The 21135-nt window shown below is 43.0% G+C and overlaps 3 protein-coding genes across 5 annotated transcripts in view; 2 read left to right on the top strand and 1 right to left on the bottom strand.

Annotated features, from left to right (window-relative positions):
- LOC146610263 (low-density lipoprotein receptor-related protein 1-like) overlaps positions 1-3532 on the top strand; it is an 80739-nt gene extending 77207 nt beyond the window's left edge. For both annotated transcript variants that reach the window (XM_085345168.1, XM_085345169.1), the window contains 2 exons: positions 255-399; positions 1495-3532. In XM_085345168.1, coding sequence (XP_085201294.1) covers positions 255-399; positions 1495-1632 — 283 coding nt within the window. In that variant the 3' untranslated portion in view covers positions 1633-3532. The remainder of the gene's footprint in view (positions 1-254; positions 400-1494) is intronic.
- On the top strand, positions 3415-14853 carry LOC146610265 (low-density lipoprotein receptor-related protein 1-like). Its single transcript, XM_085344956.1, has 8 exons — positions 3415-3472; positions 10085-10244; positions 10493-10594; positions 10699-10769; positions 10860-10953; positions 11082-11120; positions 11791-11935; positions 12818-14853. The coding sequence occupies exons 1-8, from the start codon at positions 3415-3417 to the stop codon at positions 12950-12952; spliced, it is 804 nt and encodes a 267-aa protein (XP_085201082.1). The 3' UTR covers positions 12953-14853.
- Positions 14854-14910: 57 nt separating this feature from the next.
- The window catches only part of fmnl3 (formin-like 3), a 32075-nt gene continuing 25850 nt past the window's right edge, over positions 14911-21135 (bottom strand). The window contains exons 22-26 of one of the 2 annotated variants that reach the window (XM_085345171.1): positions 20936-21037; positions 19664-19756; positions 19428-19551; positions 18190-18311; positions 16286-16345 (exon numbers count right to left, since the gene is read on the bottom strand). In XM_085345171.1, the coding sequence (XP_085201297.1) occupies positions 18220-18311; positions 19428-19551; positions 19664-19756; positions 20936-21037 (411 nt within the window). In that variant the 3' untranslated portion in view covers positions 16286-16345; positions 18190-18219. Of the gene's footprint in view, positions 16346-18189; positions 18312-19427; positions 19552-19663; positions 19757-20935; positions 21038-21135 lie in introns of both variants that reach the window. The other variant, XM_085345172.1, reaches the window with a different exon arrangement.

A 21135-nucleotide genomic window follows, 5' to 3' on the forward strand; every position in this document is an offset into this window, starting at 1 on the left:
ATGGACATGCTGCAGTATATTCGATAGGTTTGATCAAATGGCCTTTTGACACAAAAGCTCATTTGAAAACCTTTGATATATGTTGTCTTGTTCTTGTCAATTGTACATAGCCAGTGCTGAGTGAATTTATGATATGGGTTTATGATAAGACACCTTTTAGTCACTCTAGCTTTCTTCTGAGGTTAGCACATCAATTCTTTTAAACAAGGGTCTGAATCTGCTTCTAAGATAATTGTTGATCTGTTTCTCTGCAGTGCCAAGGGCTTCCAGCACCACCGAATGACCAACGGGGCCATGAATGTTGAGATTGGAAACCCTGCCTATAAGATCTATGAAGGAGATCCTGATGATGATGCTGGGGAACTTCTGGACTCCGACTTTGCTTTAGACCCAGACAAGGTAACAAAGCTTAAAAAAGCAGTTTCATTACAAAATATCTGAAAATGCCTGGTAGTGGCTAACCATGCAGATATTTCCACATTTATGAGTCCTTTTGTGAGTTTTTTTTTTTTTTAATGAATTGGTTTTGGTTGTGGAGTCATTATAGACAGTAAATAGACCCTTCTTTGTGATCTAAAGAACACTGGATGAAAGTAGCTGGGTTTCTCAATATATTCCTGTCCTTTGGACGTCTAGTGAAAAACAGTTTTCTGTCTTGACTGATCTGTAATCACTTTTCTACATTTATATCCAGTTTTTTGCCATCGAGATCACCACAGTCCAAATGCAAAAGCTTTAAAGCAAGACTTAGGAAACCAGTGGGTGTCGTTATGGTATTTACTTCTGGCATCTGTAATGAATTTTGGAATGAATATTGTTAGAATTATGTGAATCATATACTTTAGTTCTGATGAGTGGCTCCATAGTCTCATGGTTTACACGTTGTGGCTCGAGTGGTTTGTATACAGATCAATGCTTGGGCAAGATACTGAACCCTGAGTTACCTCTGTGTGTGTGAATGCATTCAGCAGATAAAAGCACAAGGCACTATATAAATACCATTTCTTTTACATTCACCTAAGAAGTGAAAAAATCTCCAGTTTAATCCCAGCTGGAGACAAAAATCCCTTGGGGGTGTCAGGAACGGAAATCCACTGTGAATAAGGGGAGCAGCTGAATAAAGCTTTTATGCTGGAGCCCTCATGGTCACTATATTCAAACACTTTTCACCACAATCATAAAACATCAAATGAGGAATTGTCCATAAAGTCCTGAGTGCTTAAAAAGAAGTTGCAAGTTCTTCACTGGAAATACACCTACTGGTTTGTTGGGGGCAGATGATTAGTGCCCAGACTTTCAGAAACAAATAACCAAACACAGAAAACATAACAAACCACAAATGTCTGCCAGGGTTTCAGCACTGAGCTGGGAAACATCTTGTTATTTATGCGAGCTGAGCCTATTTGAATAAGAAAAATACTGCTTCTTTCACAATATACCAAATCTTTTCATTTCTTTTGCCTGAGTCACTGAGAAATTTTCTTCACTCCGCAGCCCACCAACTTCACGAACCCAGTGTATGCCACCCTGTACATGGGTGCCCACAACAGCCGCAATTCTCTGGCGAGCACTGATGAAAAGAAGGAGCTCCTCTCCCAGGTTGACGAGGACATGAGCGACCCCCTGGCATAGACCTCGGCATGGACTGAACTCTGCCAACATTGCCCTGCCTCGCCCAACCTAGAGCCAGCGAGCTCTCTCATTTTATGCCTTTACCAACTGAAAAGAAAAGCAACAAAAAAACATAAAAACGAGAACACTGTATAAAATGTATAAAATGAAGAACTACTTTTTTTAAGTGATTGCAGTATTATATTTTGTTCTTTGACAAAAAGGAAAACAAATCCTCTGGTGACGGAAAAGAAACCATTTTATAGACATTTTATCCAGTTCTTTTTCATTTTGCTCACTTCCTCACAACTTCTCTCTCTCTCTCACACACACACACACACACACACACACACACACACACACACACAGCTTTCTCACGCATTCAGCCACTACCTCTGTGCAAATGTAAAAGATACAAATGGCAGTGGAACAATTTTAATTTTTTTATTTTTGTATAAATTGTGTAGGGGAAAAGAGAAAAAAAACATTTTTGTTCCATCCTAGAAAATGTTGCCAAGTCTTCGTTGTTCATGAAAGAGAGGAGATGCGTCAGTGCTCACCACGAATGCTTCCTGGATGCTGGTTCACATTTTGTGTATATGTATGTTTGCTACTGGAGGTCTTAGAGGGAAAGGCGAGGTGATGTTTAACTGCACGTGTATGCACAAGAGACTCGGCATCTGATCTGTTGTTGCAAAGAGCTACATTCAAGTGATTGTCTTTTACCTCCTTGCACAGACTAAAGTTACATATATATATATATTATAAATATATATATTTCCATATATATGAACCTATTAACAAAGTGTCTTGAAAATATACCCAGGAATACAAACATCAGTAACAAATAGCAGTCTGTACTTTTTAATGTTTTTCTTTTGTTTTTTTAAGTCATTGTATAATTGACATACTTTGTGTCACCGATGAATGAATCATGGCAGTGTGTTAGTGTGCGCTGGATGAAGATGATTGTAATTAAGTCCACATTCCAGGATGAAAAAGCCTGGGATGATATCCGTGGCCTTGGATTAGCCTACTGCAGGACACCCTGGACAGGAGCTGGGGCTTTGTTCTGAAACTCTTCTGGAGTAGAGACAAGCTTCTGTGAATTTCCGGTCATCCTCTAAAAAAAAAAAGAACCTGCGACCAGTAATTAGCCGAGAACGGTTGCTTTCAACTTTTGTTCCTCGTCTTTTGATTGTAAACATACTTTCAGGAAAGGCCAGGGAGACCGTCTGATGGTACGTACTTCTGTGGGAGGTTGGATTTTTTTTTTCTTTCCTTCACTGTATGTAATTACATGGACATGTAATTTAGGTTAATGCTCATTGTTAAGTGCATTCTCAGGAAGGAGACTGATCGGCTTCCTGATAAGCATTCCTTTCTCCATTCCTTTGCTTTGCTGCTAACCATCCGGATTTTTAGTCTGGGAAGTGTGGCTCTATGTCTCACTGCTCACCGTATTGCTTTTAATCACCTCAGCTTGTCAGCCATACCTACCATATCACTGCATGGTGCTCACACACACACAGACACACTTAACCAAGAGGAAACTCTGGCTTTAGTCCTCAAATGTTAACAGTATTCATCACATTTTTTCTTTAAATTCTGTTTTTTTTTCTTGCTTATTTGCTTTTAACATCCTGCTCTGTTAAATCGCCATGTAAGTTGGAACAATCATATTTCATTTGGAGAATTTCTTTAACTGGCAAAAACCCACGTTTGTGGTTCTGATTGTTTTGTTATAATTCGATTTCTTTTTGATATAAGGAATTAAATGGATTTTTATAGTAGAAATGTACGATGGCCGTGTCTGTCATTTGGAAAGATGGAGAGGAGAAGCAGTCTACTTCATACTTCAGTACATTAGGAAATAGCCTCACTTATCATTAAAGAATGAAGAAATAAAACACAAACATGTAGAAAGCACTTGTTTGGATGTTGCTTAATCTGGAAAGGCTTCTGAATTGTAATGAAAGTCTTTGGTCTTGTTACATAAATCATCATATTTATTAAACAGGAAGTGTTGTCTTTCAGTCAACAGACAATCCCAAGAATAGCTTTTTCTTAAAAAAAAAAGTATGTTTCTTTTGATTTCAGTACACACAAGAATAGTGTTTTATACAATCTTGAGCCAAATTTAAGTAGTGTTAAGATGTATTGCTCCCTTTGTGCCAATGTCATGCAAGTCTCTAAAGCTGTTAGGAGGAATAATCTGTTTAAAACGGATAAGAAAAAGAAGCTTTAAATGCACTTCATCCTTCATCTGTTAATAATACATTTAGAGCAGGCTAACCAAACAGCAAGTGTGCCTTTGAAACAGTAGTCCACCTGGAGTCTCCTTCATGCGTCTGTCACCTCCTAACTGTCACGCACGGTGTGACAGGAAGTGTTATCAAGGCACGTAATATTCTGTTTTTAACCACCACTTGGTCAAGGCACAAAACTCTGGGGACTCTCGTGTCAGCTGTTCTGATGTACTAGAGGTAAAAAGGAACTAACATACCGTTAAGCTTTTTTTGTGCCTTCAACTTGCATATTGTTGTCAGGATTATAAGGCTAATGTTATATTACAAGGCGGTAAAAAATACAATCTTTACCAAATGAAAGATGTAAAATAAACAAATTATGGCTGACTGACGAGAAATAACACAAAAAGGCACTTCTTAAGCAGAACATCAAACTTTGGATTAATTTGGTTTGTCTAGCTTGACAAGAAGAACCAGTACAGTGATGGTCTTTGCTCCCAGATACAATCAAAATAAACAATATTAAGTCTGATTGAAGGCGTCTCGAAGACTTGGCGTAACGCTGCGAAACAGTCCACGAATGTCTGTTATAACATCGCACCTCCTCTGTTATTTGCAGGAGGCTTTTGCAGGAGTCTTAAAGGCAGGCGTCCCAGCAGCAGCAGAAGAGTCGGCAATTTATCTTGGCTGCCTCCCAGTTTAAATCCTGCTATGACTGCGTAACCTTCGGCTATTAATGGGTTTTAGGAATGTCCACATTAAGATCCACATGCTAGCAGGCACTTGTTAGTGAAAGCACAATTCCTCCTCCAGTCCTCAGATGGCCTCACCTGTGCTCTGGTCATCCTCCCAAAGGTCAGTGCCGACAGAGCAGGGAAAGCCTTCTGCTCGCGGTGACGAAGGAGTAGTAGCGCGTTGTGCTTCTGTAATCATGCCTGCTCATTTAAAGTGGTTGTAAAAGGGCATCCATAAATAAATAAATTACCGGGCTAAAACAAGGGCTTTGTCCTGTCCTCGCTTTTCAGTCTTTGTGATCTGCAGCCTCAGGGTTGAGATGCGCCACTGGGACAAAGGGAAGGGTTACAATAGGGAGGGGACTATAAGTGACGAATAAGTGGTTTAGGGTCTCTTCCAACCGCTCCGGATCAACGCGTCCGCTCGCAGGAAAGGCTGGTTTCGGAGATCTGTGAGTAGGCATGGAGAGGGGGGGTGAGAGACAGGGGGACACACATGTTAGACGACCAAGAGGTCAATCTGGACATTTGCTTCTGTTTACATCTCAATTTCTTAAGAGTGTTTTTAAGCAAGAAGAGCAGAGGATGTACACTCAGTTCTCACTTTATTAGGTACACCTAATTTATATCAGTTGTTCCCTCATTTCTGTAAATGAGGTTAAGCTAAAAAAAGAAAAGCAAATAGGAACACCTTACTGTATAATGCAGTACATGAAAACAGCACCACAAACCATATTTCCTCTTTTTTACAATGAAGATGAAACTATGAAAAGTTGCCTTTATTGCAGGACTGTTGTTAGTCTGCATTAGTTTGAGCTCCCTAATAAACTGACAACTGAGTGTTTATTGTTATAATTTTCAAATCCAGAAAATCTGGAAACACTTGTGCAGTTAAAACTTTGGGTTAAAGCTGAAATTGTCCATGAGAGCTACAAAATTAGCAAATGTGGCAGGAATGCCACATTCCCATAGCCTTGTATTTCAACTGCTAGAAGTTGTGCTTCAAAACGGAGAAATTCAAGGCTTTGAGACGGTGATTTTGGCAAATCAGTAACACTAAACAATGAGGACGTTACAAAGTAACCACTCTGGTTACGATACAGTGGTCAACAAGCTCTTGAGTTTGCAGATTACCAAACAGGATGGCTGTCACAGAGGAAACAAAAGTGTGGATACAGACTGTGTTCACGTAAGTTTGATTCTGTTTTCTTCTAGAGCCTGTTGACCAAATAGCTGTTGAGCACACCGCAGATGACATTTAGCACAGACAAACATGGCGGACGCTGCCGACTGGTGAGAGGTAAATAAACAATGGACAACATGCAACACGTAACAGGAAGGGGTGAGGATGCCATGGGTTACCGGTCCGTTGCCATGGTAACCGGTCCGTTGCCATGGGTTACCTGACCGTTGCCATGGGTTAACTGTCCGTTGCCATGCGTTAACTGTCCGTTGCCATGCGTTAACATGCGTTGTTATGGGTTAACTGTCCGTTGCCATGGGTTATCTGTCCGTTGCCATGCGTTTACATGCGTTGTTATGGGTTAACTGTCCGTTGCCATGCGTTTACATGCTTTGTTATGGGTTAACTGTCCGTTGCCATGCGTTTACATGCGTTGTTATGGGTTAACTGTCCGTTGCCATGGGTTACCGGTCCGTTGCCATGGTAACCGGTCCGTTGCCATGGTAACCGGTCCGTTGCCATGGGTTACCGGTCCGTTGCCATGGTAACCGGTCCGTTGCCATGGGTTACCTGACCGTTGCCATGGGTTAACTGTCCGTTGCCATGCGTTAACTGTCCGTTGCCATGCGTTTACATATGTTGTTATGGGTTAACTGTCCGTTGCCATGCGTTTACATGCGTTGTTATGGGTTAACTGTCCGTTGCCATGGGTTACCGGTCCGTTGCCATGGTAACCGGTCCGTTGCCATGGGTTACCGGTCCGTTGCCATGGTAACCGGTCCGTTGCCATGGTAACCGGTCCGTTGCCATGGGTTACCTGACCGTTGCCATGGGTTAACTGTCCGTTGCCATGCGTTAACTGTCCGTTGCCATGCGTTAACTGTCCGTTGTTATGGGTTAACTGTCCGTTGCCATGCGTTTACATGCGTTGTTATGGGTTAACTGTCCGTTGCCGTGCGTTAACTGTCCGTTGCCATGCGTTTACATGCGTTGTTATGGGTTAACTGTCCGTTGCCATGCGTTTACATGCGTTGTTATGGGTTAACTGTCCGTTGCCATGGGTAACCGGTCCGTTGCCATGGTAACCGGTCCGTTGGCATGGGTTACCGGTCCGTTGCCATGGTAACCGGTCCGTTGCCATGGTAACCGGTCCGTTGCCATGGGTTACCTGACCGTTGCCATGGGTTAACTGTCCGTTGCCATGCGTTAACTGTCCGTTGCCATGCGTTTACATGTGTTGTTATGGGTTAACTGTCCGTTGCCATGCGTTTACATGCGTTGTTATGGGTTAACTGTCCGTTGCCATGCGTTTACATGCGTTGTTATGGGTTAACTGTCCGTTGCCATGGGTTATCTGTCCGTTGTTATGGGTTAACTGTCCGTTGCCATGGGTTATCTGTCCGTTGCCATGCGTTTACATGCTTTGTTATGGGTTAACTGTCCGTTGCCATGCGTTTACATGCGTTGTTATGGGTTAACTGTCCGTTGCCATGGGTTACCGGTCCGTTGCCATGGGTTACCGGTCCGTTGCCATGGTAACCGGTCCGTTGCCATGGTAACCGGTCCGTTGCCATGGGTTACCTGACCGTTGCCATGGGTTAACTGTCCGTTGCCATGCGTTAACTGTCCGTTGCCATGCGTTTACATGTGTTGTTATGGGTTAACTGTCCGTTGCCATGCGTTTACATGCGTTGTTATGGGTTAACTGTCCGTTGCCATGCATTTACTTGCGTTGTTATGGGTTAACTGTCCGTTGCCATGGGTTATCTGTCCGTTGCCATGCGTTTACATGCGTTGTTATGGGTTAACTGTCCGTTGCCATGCGTTTACATGCGTTGTTATGGGTTAACTGTCCGTTGCCATGCGTTTACATGCTTTGTTATGGGTTAACTGTCCGTTGCCATGCGTTTACATGCGTTGTTATGGGTTAACTGTCCGTTGCCATGCGTTAACTGTCCGTTGCCATGCGTTTACATGCGTTGTTATGGGTTAACTGTCCGTTGCCATGCGTTTACATGCGTTGTTATGGGTTAACTGTCCGTTGCCATGCGTTAACTGTCCGTTGCCATGCGTTAACTGTCCGTTGCCATGCGTTTACATGCGTTGTTATGGGTTAACTGTCCGTTGCCATGGGTTACCGGTCCGTTGCCATGGTAACCGGTCCGTTGCCATGGGTTACCGGTCCGTTGCCATGGTAACCGGTCCGTTGCCATGGGTTACCTGACCGTTGCCATGGGTTATCTGTCCGTTGCCGTGCGTTAACTGTCCGTTGTTATGGGTTAACTGTCCGTTGCCATGCGTTTACATGGGTTGTTATGGGTTAACTGTCCGTTGCCATGCGTTTACATGCGTTGTTATGGGTTAACTGTCCGTTGCCATGGGTTACCGGTCCGTTGCCATGGTAACCGGTCCGTTGCCATGGGTTACCGGTCCGTTGCCATGGTAACCGGTCCGTTGCCATGGGTTACCTGACCGTTGCCATGGGTTATCTGTCCGTTGCCATGCGTTTACATGCGTTGTTATGGGTTAACTGTCCGTTGCCATGCGTTTACATGCGTTGTTATGGGTTAACTGTCCGTTGCCATGCGTTTACATGCTTTGTTATGGGTTAACTGTCCGTTGCCATGCGTTTACATGCGTTGTTATGGGTTAACTGTCCGTTGCCATGCGTTTACATGCGTTGTTATGGGTTAACTGTCCGTTGCCATGGGTAACCGGTCCGTTGCCATGGTAACCGGTCCGTTGCCATGGTAACCGGTCCGTTGCCATGGTAACCGGTCCGTTGCCATGGGTTACCTGACCGTTGCCATGGGTTAACTGTCCGTTGCCATGCGTTAACTGTCCGTTGCCATGCGTTTACATGTGTTGTTATGGGTTAACTGTCCGTTGCCATGCGTTTACATGCGTTGTTATGGGTTAACTGTCCGTTGCCATGCGTTTACATGCGTTGTTATGGGTTAACTGTCCGTTGCCATGCGTTTACATGCGTTGTTATGGGTTAACTGTCCGTTGCCATGCGTTTACATGCGTTGTTATGGGTTAACTGTCCGTTGCCATGGGTAACCGGTCCGTTGCCATGGTAACCGGTCCGTTGCCATGGGTTACCGGTCCGTTGCCATGGTAACCGGTCCGTTGCCATGGGTTACCGGTCCGTTGCCATGGTAACCGGTCCGTTGCCATGGGTTACCTGACCGTTGCCATGGGTTAACTGTCCGTTGCCATGCGTTAACTGTCCGTTGCCATGCGTTTACATGCGTTGTTATGGGTTAACTGTCCGTTGCCATGCGTTTACATGCGTTGTTATGGGTTAACTGTCCGTTGCCATGCGTTTACATGCGTTGTTATGGGTTAACTGTCCGTTGCCATGCGTTTACATGCGTTGTTATGGGTTAACTGTCCGTTGCCATGCGTTTACATGCGTTGTTATGGGTTAACTGTCCGTTGCCATGCGTTTACATGCGTTGTTATGGGTTAACTGTCCGTTGCCATGCGTTTACATGCGTTGTTATGGGTTAACTGTCCGTTGCCATGCGTTTACATGCGTTGTTATGGGTTAACTGTCCGTTGCCATGCGTTTACATGTGTTGTTATGGGTTAACTGTCCGTTGCCATGCGTTTACATGCGTTGTTATGGGTTAACTGTCCGTTGCCATGCGTTTACATGCGTTGTTATGGGTTAACTGTCCGTTGCCATGGGTTATCTGTCCGTTGCCATGCGTTTACATGCGTTGTTATGGGTTAACTGTCCGTTGCCATGCGTTTACATGCGTTGTTATGGGTTAACTGTCCGTTGCCATGCGTTTACATGCGTTGTTATGGGTTAACTGTCCGTTGCCATGCGTTTACATGTGTTGTTATGGGTTAACTGTCCGTTGCCATGCGTTTACATGCGTTGTTATGGGTTAACTGTCCGTTGCCATGCGTTTACATGCGTTGTTATGGGTTAACTGTCCGTTGCCATGCGTTTACATGCGTTGTTATGGGTTAACTGTCCGTTGCCATGGGTAACCGGTCCGTTGCCATGGTAACCGGTCCGTTGCCATGGTTACCGGTCCGTTGCCATGGTTACCGGTCCGTTGCCATGGTAACCGGTCCGTTGCCATGGGTTACCTGACCGTTGCCATGGGTTAACTGTCCGTTGCCATGCGTTTACATGCGTTGTTATGGGTTAACTGTCCGTTGCCATGGGTTATCTGTCCGTTGCCATGCGTTTACATGCGTTGTTATGGGTTAACTGTCCGTTGCCATGCGTTTACATGCGTTGTTATGGCTTAACTGTCCATTGCCATGGTGATGTAAGTGTTAAGGCTTCTGCGAGAATGGTGGAACCTGCTTACAGACCTCCAACGGCACCAAACTTTGTCTGTGCCCCACCAAGTACGTCGGGCACCAGTGTGAGCTGGACAAATGTCAGTTCTGCGGAACGGGCAAATGTTTGACGTCAGCCTCAGGGGAGGTTTCCTGCAGGTGAGTATTGTGTGGGACGTGGTTACTGTGCTACATCGATTAGACTTGGATTTGTAAATATTTGCTGGCTTTTATTTTGAACTGCCAGAATATTCTTCACCCAAGGTCACCCAGCAATCTGTGGATTTTGTGCTTCCTAACAGTGCACAGCATGGAATATATCATTCTGAAATCGTGGGAATCATTATTATTATTGTTATTCTGCTGCATTAGGATCTTCTTTAATATTTTTTCCTGTATGTTTGAAGCTGTCCAAATGGTCAGATCCAACCCAGCTGCTATACCTGTTCAAACTACTGCGCACATGGACAGTGTTCAGTAGACAATCGCACACTGCTGCCACAGTGCACGTAAGATCCCAGTAGACATTAACAGGCATATATATAATATTTTATTGTTTTAATGTCCGCTTAGCACACTTACCCACATATCCACTGTGTACCTCTATAACCAGGTGTGCTGTTGGATGGAGGGGATACAGATGTGATATCACAGCTCCTATAGAGTCTCATACTTCTAGTGGTAGTAAGTCAGCCACTCCCTGACCAAATCAAAGTTTGTTCATAGAACATGCACTTTGGTCCTATTTGCTTATCATTATTTGTTCACTCATAGGTACTGCGTCAATCATCGTCCCAGTGCTGCTGCTGCTGTTGCTGGCATTGCTGGTGGTTGGTGCCATCTTGTGGTACAAGCAGAGAATGCGTGGGTGAGTACTAGTTCGGGACGCTTTTTCATCTTTAAAAAATTCAAACTCCATTTGTCATCTGGTCCTCACCGTTCTGGTCTTTCTTTCTCTCTTACCTTTTGATAACCATCTATTTCCCTGTCTCCCAGGTCTCTATGCCCGGGCAAATCTCGTTCTCAGTGCTCGCGGTAACTTGATAGGGTTACATAATTCACCTGTTGACCCCCAATTCCTCTCCTCTCCTTTCCCTAAAATACAGTCAGACTGCCTTTGCTATGCTTTTGTCTATCCTTTTGTCCATTCTGTCGTTCAGTGCCGAAATCTTTCCATTGTCCTCGCTTGCCATCTTCTGTTTGGCTTCCATGGGGTTTCCCACCCAACAACACAGGGGGCCTACTCACTCTGGAATAGCTCTGGTGATGCACGAGTAGTTGAACTTTTGACGTCCTCCCATTGTCCTCCATGCCTTTCCCTGTTTACATTTGTAAATATTAGGCTCAGGCAATGTGCTTGCAGAGTAAAATGTATAACTGTGCATCTCTGAAAAATGTTTATATGCTTGCAAACAGCCGAATATTTGCAATCTAATCCAGCATTCTCCGCAATGGACATGCTGCAGTATATTCGATAGGTTTGATCAAATGGCCTTTTGACACAAAAGCTCATTTGAAAACCTTTGATATATGTTGTCTTGTTCTTGTCAATTGTACATAGCCAGTGCTGAGTGAATTTATGATATGGGTTTATGATAAGACACCTTTTAGTCACTCTAGCTTTCTTCTGAGGTTAGCACATCAATTCTTTTAAACAAGGGTCTGAATCTGCTTCTAAGATAATTGTTGATCTGTTTCTCTGCATTGCCAAGGGCTTCCAGCACCACCGAATGACCAACGGGGCCATGAATGTTGAGATTGGAAACCCTGCCTATAAGATCTATGAAGGAGATCCTGATGATGATGCTGGGGAACTTCTGGACTCCGACTTTGCTTTAGACCCAGACAAGGTAACAAAGCTTAAAAAAGCAGTTTCATTACAAAATATCTGAAAATGCCTGGTAGTGGCTAACCATGCAGATATTTCCACAGTTTTTTGCCATCGAGATCACCACAGTCCAAATGCAAAAGCTTTAAAGCAAGACTTAGGAAACCAGTGGGTGTCGTTATGGTATTTACTTCTGGCATCTGTAATGAATTTTGGAATGAATATTGTTAGAATTATGTGAATCATATACTTTAGTTCTGATGAGTGGCTCCATAGTCTCATGGTTTACACGTTGTGGCTCGAGTGGTTTGTATACAGATCAATGCTTGGGCAAGATACTGAACCCTGAGTTACCTCTGTGTGTGTGAATGCATTCAGCAGATAAAAGCACAAGGCACTATATAAATACCATTTCTTTTACATTCACCTAAGAAGTGAAAAAATCTCTAGTTTAATCCCAGCTGGAGACAAAAATCCCTTGGGGGTGTCAGGAACGGAAATCCACTGTGAATAAGGGGAGCAGCTGAATAAAGCTTTTATGCTGGAGCCCTCATGGTCACTATATTCAAACACTTTTCACCACAATCATAAAACATCAAATGAGGAATTGTCCATAAAGTCCTGAGTGCTTAAAAAGAAGTTGCAAGTTCTTCACTGGAAATACACCTACTGGTTTGTTGGGGGCAGATGATTAGTGCCCAGACTTTCAGAAACAAATAACCAAACACAGAAAACATAACAAACCACAAATGTCTGCCAGGGTTTCAGCACTGAGCTGGGAAACATCTTGTTATTTATGCGAGCTGAGCCTATTTGAATAAGAAAAATACTGCTTCTTTCACAATATACCAAATCTTTTCATTTCTTTTGCCTGAGTCACTGAGAAATTTTCTTCACTCCGCAGCCCACCAACTTCACGAACCCAGTGTATGCCACCCTGTACATGGGTGCCCACAACAGCCGCAATTCTCTGGCGAGCACTGATGAAAAGGAGCTCCTCTCCCAGGTTGACGAGGACATGAGCGACCCCCTGGCATAGACCTCGGCATGGACTGAACTCTGCCAACATTGCCCTGCCTCGCCCAACCTAGAGCCAGCGAGCTCTCTCAATTTATGCCTTTACCAACTGAAAAGAAAAGCAACAAAAAAACATAAAAACGAGAACGCTGTATAAAATGAAGAACTACTTTTTTTTAAGTGATTGCAGTATTATATTTTGTTCTTTGACAAAAAGGAAAACAAATCCTCTGGTGACGGAAAAGAAACCATTTTATAGACATTTTATCCAGTTCTTTTTCATTTTGCTCACTTCCTCACAACTTCTCTCTCTCTCTCTCACACACACACACACACACACACACACACAGCTTTCTCACGCATTCAGCCACTACCTCTGTGCAAATGTAAAAGATACAAATGGCAGTGGAACAATTTTAATTTTTTTTATTTTTGTATAAATTGTGTAGGGGAAAAGAGAAAAAAAACATTTTTGTTCCATCCTAGAAAATGTTGCCAAGTCTTCGTTGTTCATGAAAGAGAGGAGATGCGTCAGTGCTCACCACGAATGCTTCCTGGATGCTGGTTCACATTTTGTGTATATGTATGTTTGCTACTGGAGGTCTTAGAGGGAAAGGCGAGGTGATGTTTAACTGCACGTGTATGCACAAGAGACTCGGCATCTGATCTGTTGTTGCAAAGAGCTACATTCAAGTGATTGTCTTTTACCTCCTTGCACAGACTAAAGTTACATATATATATATATTATAAATATATATATTTCCATATATATGAACCTATTAACAAAGTGTCTTGAAAATATACCCAGGAATACAAACATCAGTAACAAATAGCAGTCTGTACTTTTTAATGTTTTTCTTTTGTTTTTTTAAGTCATTGTATAATTGACATACTTTGTGTCACCGATGAATGAATCATGGCAGTGTGTTAGTGTGCGCTGGATGAAGATGATTGTAATTAAGTCCACATTCCAGGATGAAAAAGCCTGGGATGATATCCGTGGCCTTGGATTAGCCTACTGCAGGACACCCTGGACAGGAGCTGGGGCTTTGTTCTGAAACTCTTCTGGAGTAGAGACAAGCTTCTGTGAATTTCCGGTCATCCTCTAAAAAAAAAAAGAACCTGCGACCAGTAATTAGCCGAGAACGGTTGCTTTCAACTTTTGTTCCTCGTCTTTTGATTGTAAACATACTTTCAGGAAAGGCCAGGGAGACCGTCTGATGGTACGTACTTCTGTGGGAGGTTGGATTTTTTTTTTCTTTCCTTCACTGTATGTAATTACATGGACATGTAATTTAGGTTAATGCTCATTGTTAAGTGCATTCTCAGGAAGGAGACTGATCGGCTTCCTGATAAGCATTCCTTTCTCCATTCCTTTGCTTTGCTGCTAACCATCCGGATTTTTAGTCTGGGAAGTGTGGCTCTATGTCTCACTGCTCACCGTATTGCTTTTAATCACCTCAGCTTGTCAGCCATACCTACCATATCACTGCATGGTGCTCACACACACACAGACACACTTAACCAAGAGGAAACTCTGGCTTTAGTCCTCAAATGTTAACAGTATTCATCACATTTTTTCTTTAAATTCTGTTTTTTTTTCTTGCTTATTTGCTTTTAACATCCTGCTCTGTTAAATCGCCATGTAAGTTGGAACAATCATATTTCATTTGGAGAATTTCTTTAACTGGCAAAAACCCACGTTTGTGGTTCTGATTGTTTTGTTATAATTCGATTTCTTTTTGATATAAGGAATTAAATGGATTTTTATAGTAGAAATGTACGATGGCCGTGTCTGTCATTTGGAAAGATGGAGAGGAGAAGCAGTCTACTTCATACTTCAGTACATTAGGAAATAGCCTCACTTATCATTAAAGAATGAAGAAATAAAACACAAACATGTAGAAAGCACTTGTTTGGATGTTGCTTAATCTGGAAAGGCTTCTGAATTGTAATGAAAGTCTTTGGTCTTGTTACATAAATCATCATATTTATTAAACAGGAAGTGTTGTCTTTCAGTCAACAGACAATCCCAAGAATAGCTTTTTCTTAAAAAAAAAAGTATGTTTCTTTTGATTTCAGTACACACAAGAATAGTGTTTTATACAATCTTGAGCCAAATTTAAGTAGTGTTAAGATGTATTGCTCCCTTTGTGCCAATGTCATGCAAGTCTCTAAAGCTGTTAGGAGGAATAATCTGTTTAAAACGGATAAGAAAAAGAAGCTTTAAATGCACTTCATCCTTCATCTGTTAATAATACATTTAGAGCAGGCTAACCAAACAGCAAGTGTGCCTTTGAAACAGTAGTCCACCTGGAGTCTCCTTCATGCGTCTGTCACCTCCTAACTGTCACGCACGGTGTGACAGGAAGTGTTATCAAGGCACGTAATATTCTGTTTTTAACCACCACTTGGTCAAGGCACAAAACTCTGGGGACTCTCGTGTCAGCTGTTCTGATGTACTAGAGGTAAAAAGGAACTAACATACCGTTAAGCTTTTTTTGTGCCTTCAACTTGCATATTGTTGTCAGGATTATAAGGCTAATGTTATATTACAAGGCGGTAAAAAATACAATCTTTACCAAATGAAAGATGTAAAATAAACAAATTATGGCTGACTGACGAGAAATAACACAAAAAGGCACTTCTTAAGCGGAACATCAAACTTTGGATTAATTTGGTTTGTCTAGCTTGACAAGAAGAACCAGTACAGTGATGGTCTTTGCTCCCAGATACAATCAAAATAAACAATATTAAGTCTGATTGAAGGCGTCTCGAAGACTTGGCGTAACGCTGCGAAACAGTCCACGAATGTCTGTTATAACATCGCACCTCCTCTGTTATTTGCAGGAGGCTTTTGCAGGTGTCTTAAAGGCAGGCGTCCCAGCAGCAGCAGAAGAGTCGGCAATTTATCTTGGCTGCCTCCCAGTTTAAATCCTGCTATGACTGCGTAACCTTCGGATATTAATGGGTTTTAGGAATGTCCACATTAAGATCCACATGCTAGCAGGCACTTGTTAGTGAAAGCACAATTCCTCCTCCAGTCCTCAGATGGCCTCACCTGTGCTCTGGTCATCCTCCCAAAGGTCAGTGCCGACAGAGCAGGGAAAGCCTTCTGCTCGCGGTGACGAAGGAGTAGTAGCGCGTTGTGCTTCTGTAATCATGCCTGCTCATTTAAAGTGGTTGTAAAAGGGCATCCATAAATAAATAAATTACCGGGCTAAAACAAGGGCTTTGTCCTGTCCTCGCTTTTCAGTCTTTGTGATCTGCAGCCTCAGGGTTGAGATGCGCCACTGGGACAAAGGGAAGGGTTACAATAGGGAGGGGACTATAAGTGACGAATAAGTGGTTTAGGGTCTCTTCCAACCGCTCCGGATCAACGCGTCCGCTCGCAGGAAAGGCTGGTTTCGGAGATCTGTGAGTAGGCATGGAGAGGGGGGGTGAGAGACAGGGGGACACACATGTTAGACGACCAAGAGGTCAATCTGGACATTTGCTTCTGTTTACATCTCAATTTCTTAAGAGTGTTTTTAAGCAAGAAGAGCAGAGGATGTACACTCAGTTCTCACTTTATTAGGTACACCTAATTTATATCAGTTGTTCCCTCATTTCTGTAAATGAGGTTAAGCTAAAAAAAGAAAAGCAAATAGGAACACCTTACTGTATAATGCAGTACATGAAAACAGCACCACAAACCATATTTCCTCTTTTTTACAATGAAGATGAAACTATGAAAAGTTGCCTTTATTGCAGGACTGTTGTTAGTCTGCATTAGTTTGAGCTCCCTAATAAACTGACAACTGAGTGTTTATTGTTATAATTTTCAAATCCAGAAAATCTGGAAACACTTGTGCAGTTAAAACTTTGGGTTAAAGCTGAAATTGTCCATAAGAGCTACAAAATTAGCAAATGTGGCAGGAATGCCACATTCCCATAGCCTTGTATTTCAACTGTTAGAAGTTGTGCTTCAAAACGGAGAAATTCAAGGCTTTGAGACGGTGATTTTGGCAAATCAGTAACACTAAACAATGAGGACGTTACAAAGTAACCACTCTGGTTACGATACAGTGGTCAACAAGCTCTTGAGTTTGCAGATTACCAAACAGGATGGCTGTCACAGAGGAAACAAAAGTGTGGATACAGACTGTGTTCACGTAAGTTTGATTCTGTTTTCTTCTAGAGCCTGTTGACCAAATAGCTGTTGAGCACACCGCAGATGACATTTAGCACAGACAAACATGGCGGACGCTGCCGACAGGTGAGAGGTAAATAAACAATGGACAACATGCAACACGTAACAGGAAGGGGTGAGGATGATACTCATTTCTAAGGAATAAATTTGACATTAATACTAAAAGAAAAATGCCACTGGTGTTGCTTCTGAGGTGGGCTTTGTAGACACTTAAACACCTGAGTTCATATTTTAATGGCTGTTTTAAAAGCAGGTAAGTTGTTTCTTTTTAATACTATGCTGACTTCTTCTTTTTACAAGTTCAACTTTGTGTTGTTTGCTAGCAAATTTTATAGTGTTCTAAAACTTGTGTGTGTGTGTGTGTGTGTGTGTGTGTGTGTGTGTGTGTGTGTGTGTTTCTTTGCTTGCAACTGAAGCACTAGCTGAAGCAGCTGACATCACTGTAGCAGCACACAGGAGCTGGAGGGCCAAGCAGGCCGGCTTTCAGCCAGGCTACCTTTCTTACCCTCTCCTAGGAGTGGGAAATACTGTCATTAATCTTCTTTTCAGCTGGAGGGGGGCAGAATAAACAGTGGTGGTTGAGGAAAGAAGAGTCACATGTTAGCCGGAAAAACCAACACCAAACAAGTTAGTCTCATGGAACAAGGCAGTGCTGATAAAATAAAACAGTCTGCTAGCCAAACCTCTTTAGATTCAGTCCGTTGGTATCGGATAATTTGAAAGAAATATGGCATAATAACGCAAAAGCCTACTGTGTCATGCATGATGTCCTACACGTGATCACAGTCAGGACTGTACTGCAAGCGTGTCAACATATTTTACACACAAACATATTGACACTCAATGCAACTTTCTCAGCTCCAGGCAAAGAGGTTTGGCTGACTCCTATCACCAGACACCTGATAGGAGTCTTCTCAACACAAACAACCAGTGACGGCCCGAGTTAGTCATCAGTAGTCATAGTTGAGGGTGGGGTGGGATGACAGAAATCATGCTGCATGCACATGGAGGTAGTGGTAGTGGGTTGCGAGGGAGGGTGGGGGGTTCAAAATGCGTATGAGAGAAACCTGGTCAACCTTGGCATTAAAGGGGAAGGGCTAGCAGTTGGCGTCGTCACAGAGGTTGGCTTCACAGAAGAAACGTGAGCCGCGTTTAGCAGTGCGGGCCGTGAAGGGCACGCTCTTCAGTACTGGGGGGAGGAGGCGGAGGAAGAGAAAACATGTCACACCTGAAACACTGCCCTAAGGGGGAGGGGCAAACCTTGTGAAAGCCTAACGTTCTTAATAAGGTTAAGGACATGTCCTGAAAGCCGTCCACTGGATAAAACACAGAGCTCTGATAGTAGTGACACACAATTATTCCTATTATTAACACTAAAGTATAATGAAGCAACATTCATATTATTTACACTTTAGACAGTTATTAATGATCATCACAAAAACATCAGTTAGGTTATGTGCTACGCTGAGGCTGTAGATGCAGGGTTTTCTCCCAATAAAGGCTTAAAATACGTAGGTGTGTTGCAAGATGATTTAACTTTGGCATCTCCAAAAATTTAATGTAGGAAACGAAATTGCACACTGCCCAATCACTGTCCGCTCTTTGCAAACAGAATATTCTGCTATTCTGCTCGTGTGCAGTTTATATCCATGTCTGTCCAGACTGGTATAGTACGAGCAGTGAAGACAGGCACCTACCTACCTCCCAATCTCCACTTCTGTCTTACGACATTCAAACAGTGGGCAAAAAAGTATGTTAGCCCAACATTATAATGTTGCTCAATCACAGCTAAGTTAACCTTTTGATCTTTTGGATACAACATGTCATCATTTTATCATTTTTCCTCCAATTTTGTCATAGTTAGACTTTAGTTTTGAGCAAAAATTTTGTTATGAGGTCACGGCGATCTTTGAAATTATAGTACAAGTGACTTTTTTGTGCCAGATTAGAAGAAATTAAAGAGGTATGGAGGTATAGAAAGCCAAAAACATGATCCCTCCAGGAACAGCTGCTTGAGGCTGTCGTGGATCCTAATTATTAGTACCTCAATTTACTTCTTGAGACCCGGCCTTTCTGAAAACACACACTTTGATACCCAGCAGCATTTCCCCTAACAGACTAGACAGCATGGCATGGAACAACGCTTGCTATTTGCTGTGCTCCAGATGTGCTGGTGTCTGAAGCACGTAGCACAAGGTGCACTTCAAAGGAGCTGAGCAGTCGATGACCACAGTCATCCTCAGCCTGGGAACACCGGGGCTGCTGGCACGCACATGGGTTCTTTTAACAGTCCTGTCTGGCCCACCTGTGATAATGTCTTCAATAGTGCCATCCTTGCCCTCGTACACAGGCCGGTGGTCTTTGGCTTGCCGCCTGCGCAGCTCTGCGATCAGCTCCTGCTGCTGGTGCCTCTTCTTCTGGGCCTGAACCTGAACCAGTGGAAAGGATATTTGTTCGTTTTCACTGTGATTCTTGGCCTACGAAAAAGCTTTATTTAGCACTGAGTAAATACGTGATAGAGTTCATCCAGCGGGGCTGCACCTTAGGGTCATGCTGCTTCGCCTCCTGAGCCAGTAACTTTTCTCTCATTGCTTCCTCTTGCTTTTTCCTCTGTTCATTTTCTTCCACTGCATCCTGTTGAGAAGAGAAATAGATGATACATCTGTGACAAGAAACTTCAGTGGAAATAAATCCAACAACGTGCTTTTGTGTGGCCATGTGAAGCAAAGAAAAAACAGTTGAAAAGCTGGGCATAAACAGGAAAGCCACGCTTTACTAAACATGACCAGGACCACGCACGCGCTTAAATGAACAGCTTGACATACGGAGAAAGATAAACAAAGGGATCAATAAGTATGGTGAATATGACACTTTAGATAATTATAAATCAGCCAAGCTGGGCAGAAATATTAAAAACAAGGCAACAGCTTCCCTGACTTGAATCAAAATGAACAAAATCTGACAATGTGTTTCGTTTTGTTTTTTTTTAAACCAGATAATCTGAGCTGATTTGCTGTGGATGACAGAAACAATAGTTTCTCTCCAAGAACACAAAGAATCTCAGCGATAACTTGTTCCTAGGCCACTAAGAAAAAGCAGGTGATTTCACAGTTAGCAACAAATTATTTAAAGATACTCTTTCTTCTTTAACGTCTTTAACTGACTGACAGTAAGCTCTACGGGACACAGAACATTTTCAGCCCATTTTCTTCCAGTTTTTCTCGTGTTAATTTGAAGTTTGGGCTTGAAATTGTAACCTTCTCTTTCTCGTTAGTTTGTTTAGTATTGTGGCTTTACGGCAACTCCTGGCTGTTCTGTTTATTTTGGCTCTCACTTAAGTTAAATTAAAGCTTCTATGTCTGACAATAAGAGGCCTTAAAAACTGTAGAAAACTATATTCTATTACTCGAGGCAACAAGTGTTTGTTAAACAGTTCCTTTAGAGCACATGCGCACACTCAAACAGACACATGAAATCCTTGTGTTGCACATTTCCTTGAGCAGATCCCATAAATCTAGATGGAGAACAATCTCAGGATGCGTGCTGTGTGTTGGGGCAGGGCGAGGCAGTCCGGAGGTAAAGGGGGGGGGACGAGTCTAAACACCACAGCTGCAGCTTCTAAAGTCAGACCCAGCTGGCCTTTCCTGTTATTTGGCCTGGGAGTATACGCCACGTCCTGTGCCACAAAAGCAGCCAAAGCTCTGCCCCGCTCTGCTCTCAGCAAGGCTGACAGCAAACCAGGGAACTTCTCAAATGACCAGCTGAGGAAGTGAGGAAAGCTACAGAGATGTAGCTTCTGCTTGGCGTCCTCACCTTGTACGCCTTGATGAAGCGCACAAACACAGGGAAGAACACGGAGGGTGGAGCCGTCTTGGCACTTTCTCCAAAGTAGCTCACCACACTGTTAAAGGCTTCCTGGAATTGGGAAAGAGAATGTTTGTAAACACTGTCGAGTTAGTGGCTGCGCATCAGATGTCAGTGAGATGAATGAACGAAAAAGGTTTCATTTTCAT

The sequence above is a fragment of the Diplotaxodon limnothrissa genome, linkage group LG20 (assembly GCF_057381915.1).
Source record: "Diplotaxodon limnothrissa isolate DT_005_m linkage group LG20, D_limnothrissa_male_GT1.1, whole genome shotgun sequence".
Lineage (NCBI taxonomy): Eukaryota > Metazoa > Chordata > Actinopteri > Cichliformes > Cichlidae > Diplotaxodon > Diplotaxodon limnothrissa.

Excerpts from the sequence above, each read along its gene's own strand:
- LOC146610265 (XM_085344956.1), top strand. The coding sequence starts at position 3,415 with ATGGCCGTGTCTGTCATTTGGAAAGATGGAGAGGAGAAGCAGTCTACT. Across the intron at positions 3,473-10,084 it reads GCAGTCTACTTCATACTTCA|GCTTCTGCGAGAATGGTGGA; the intron begins GTACATTAGGAA and ends GTAAGTGTTAAG. Across the intron at positions 10,595-10,698 it reads ACACTGCTGCCACAGTGCAC|GTGTGCTGTTGGATGGAGGG; the intron begins GTAAGATCCCAG and ends CTCTATAACCAG.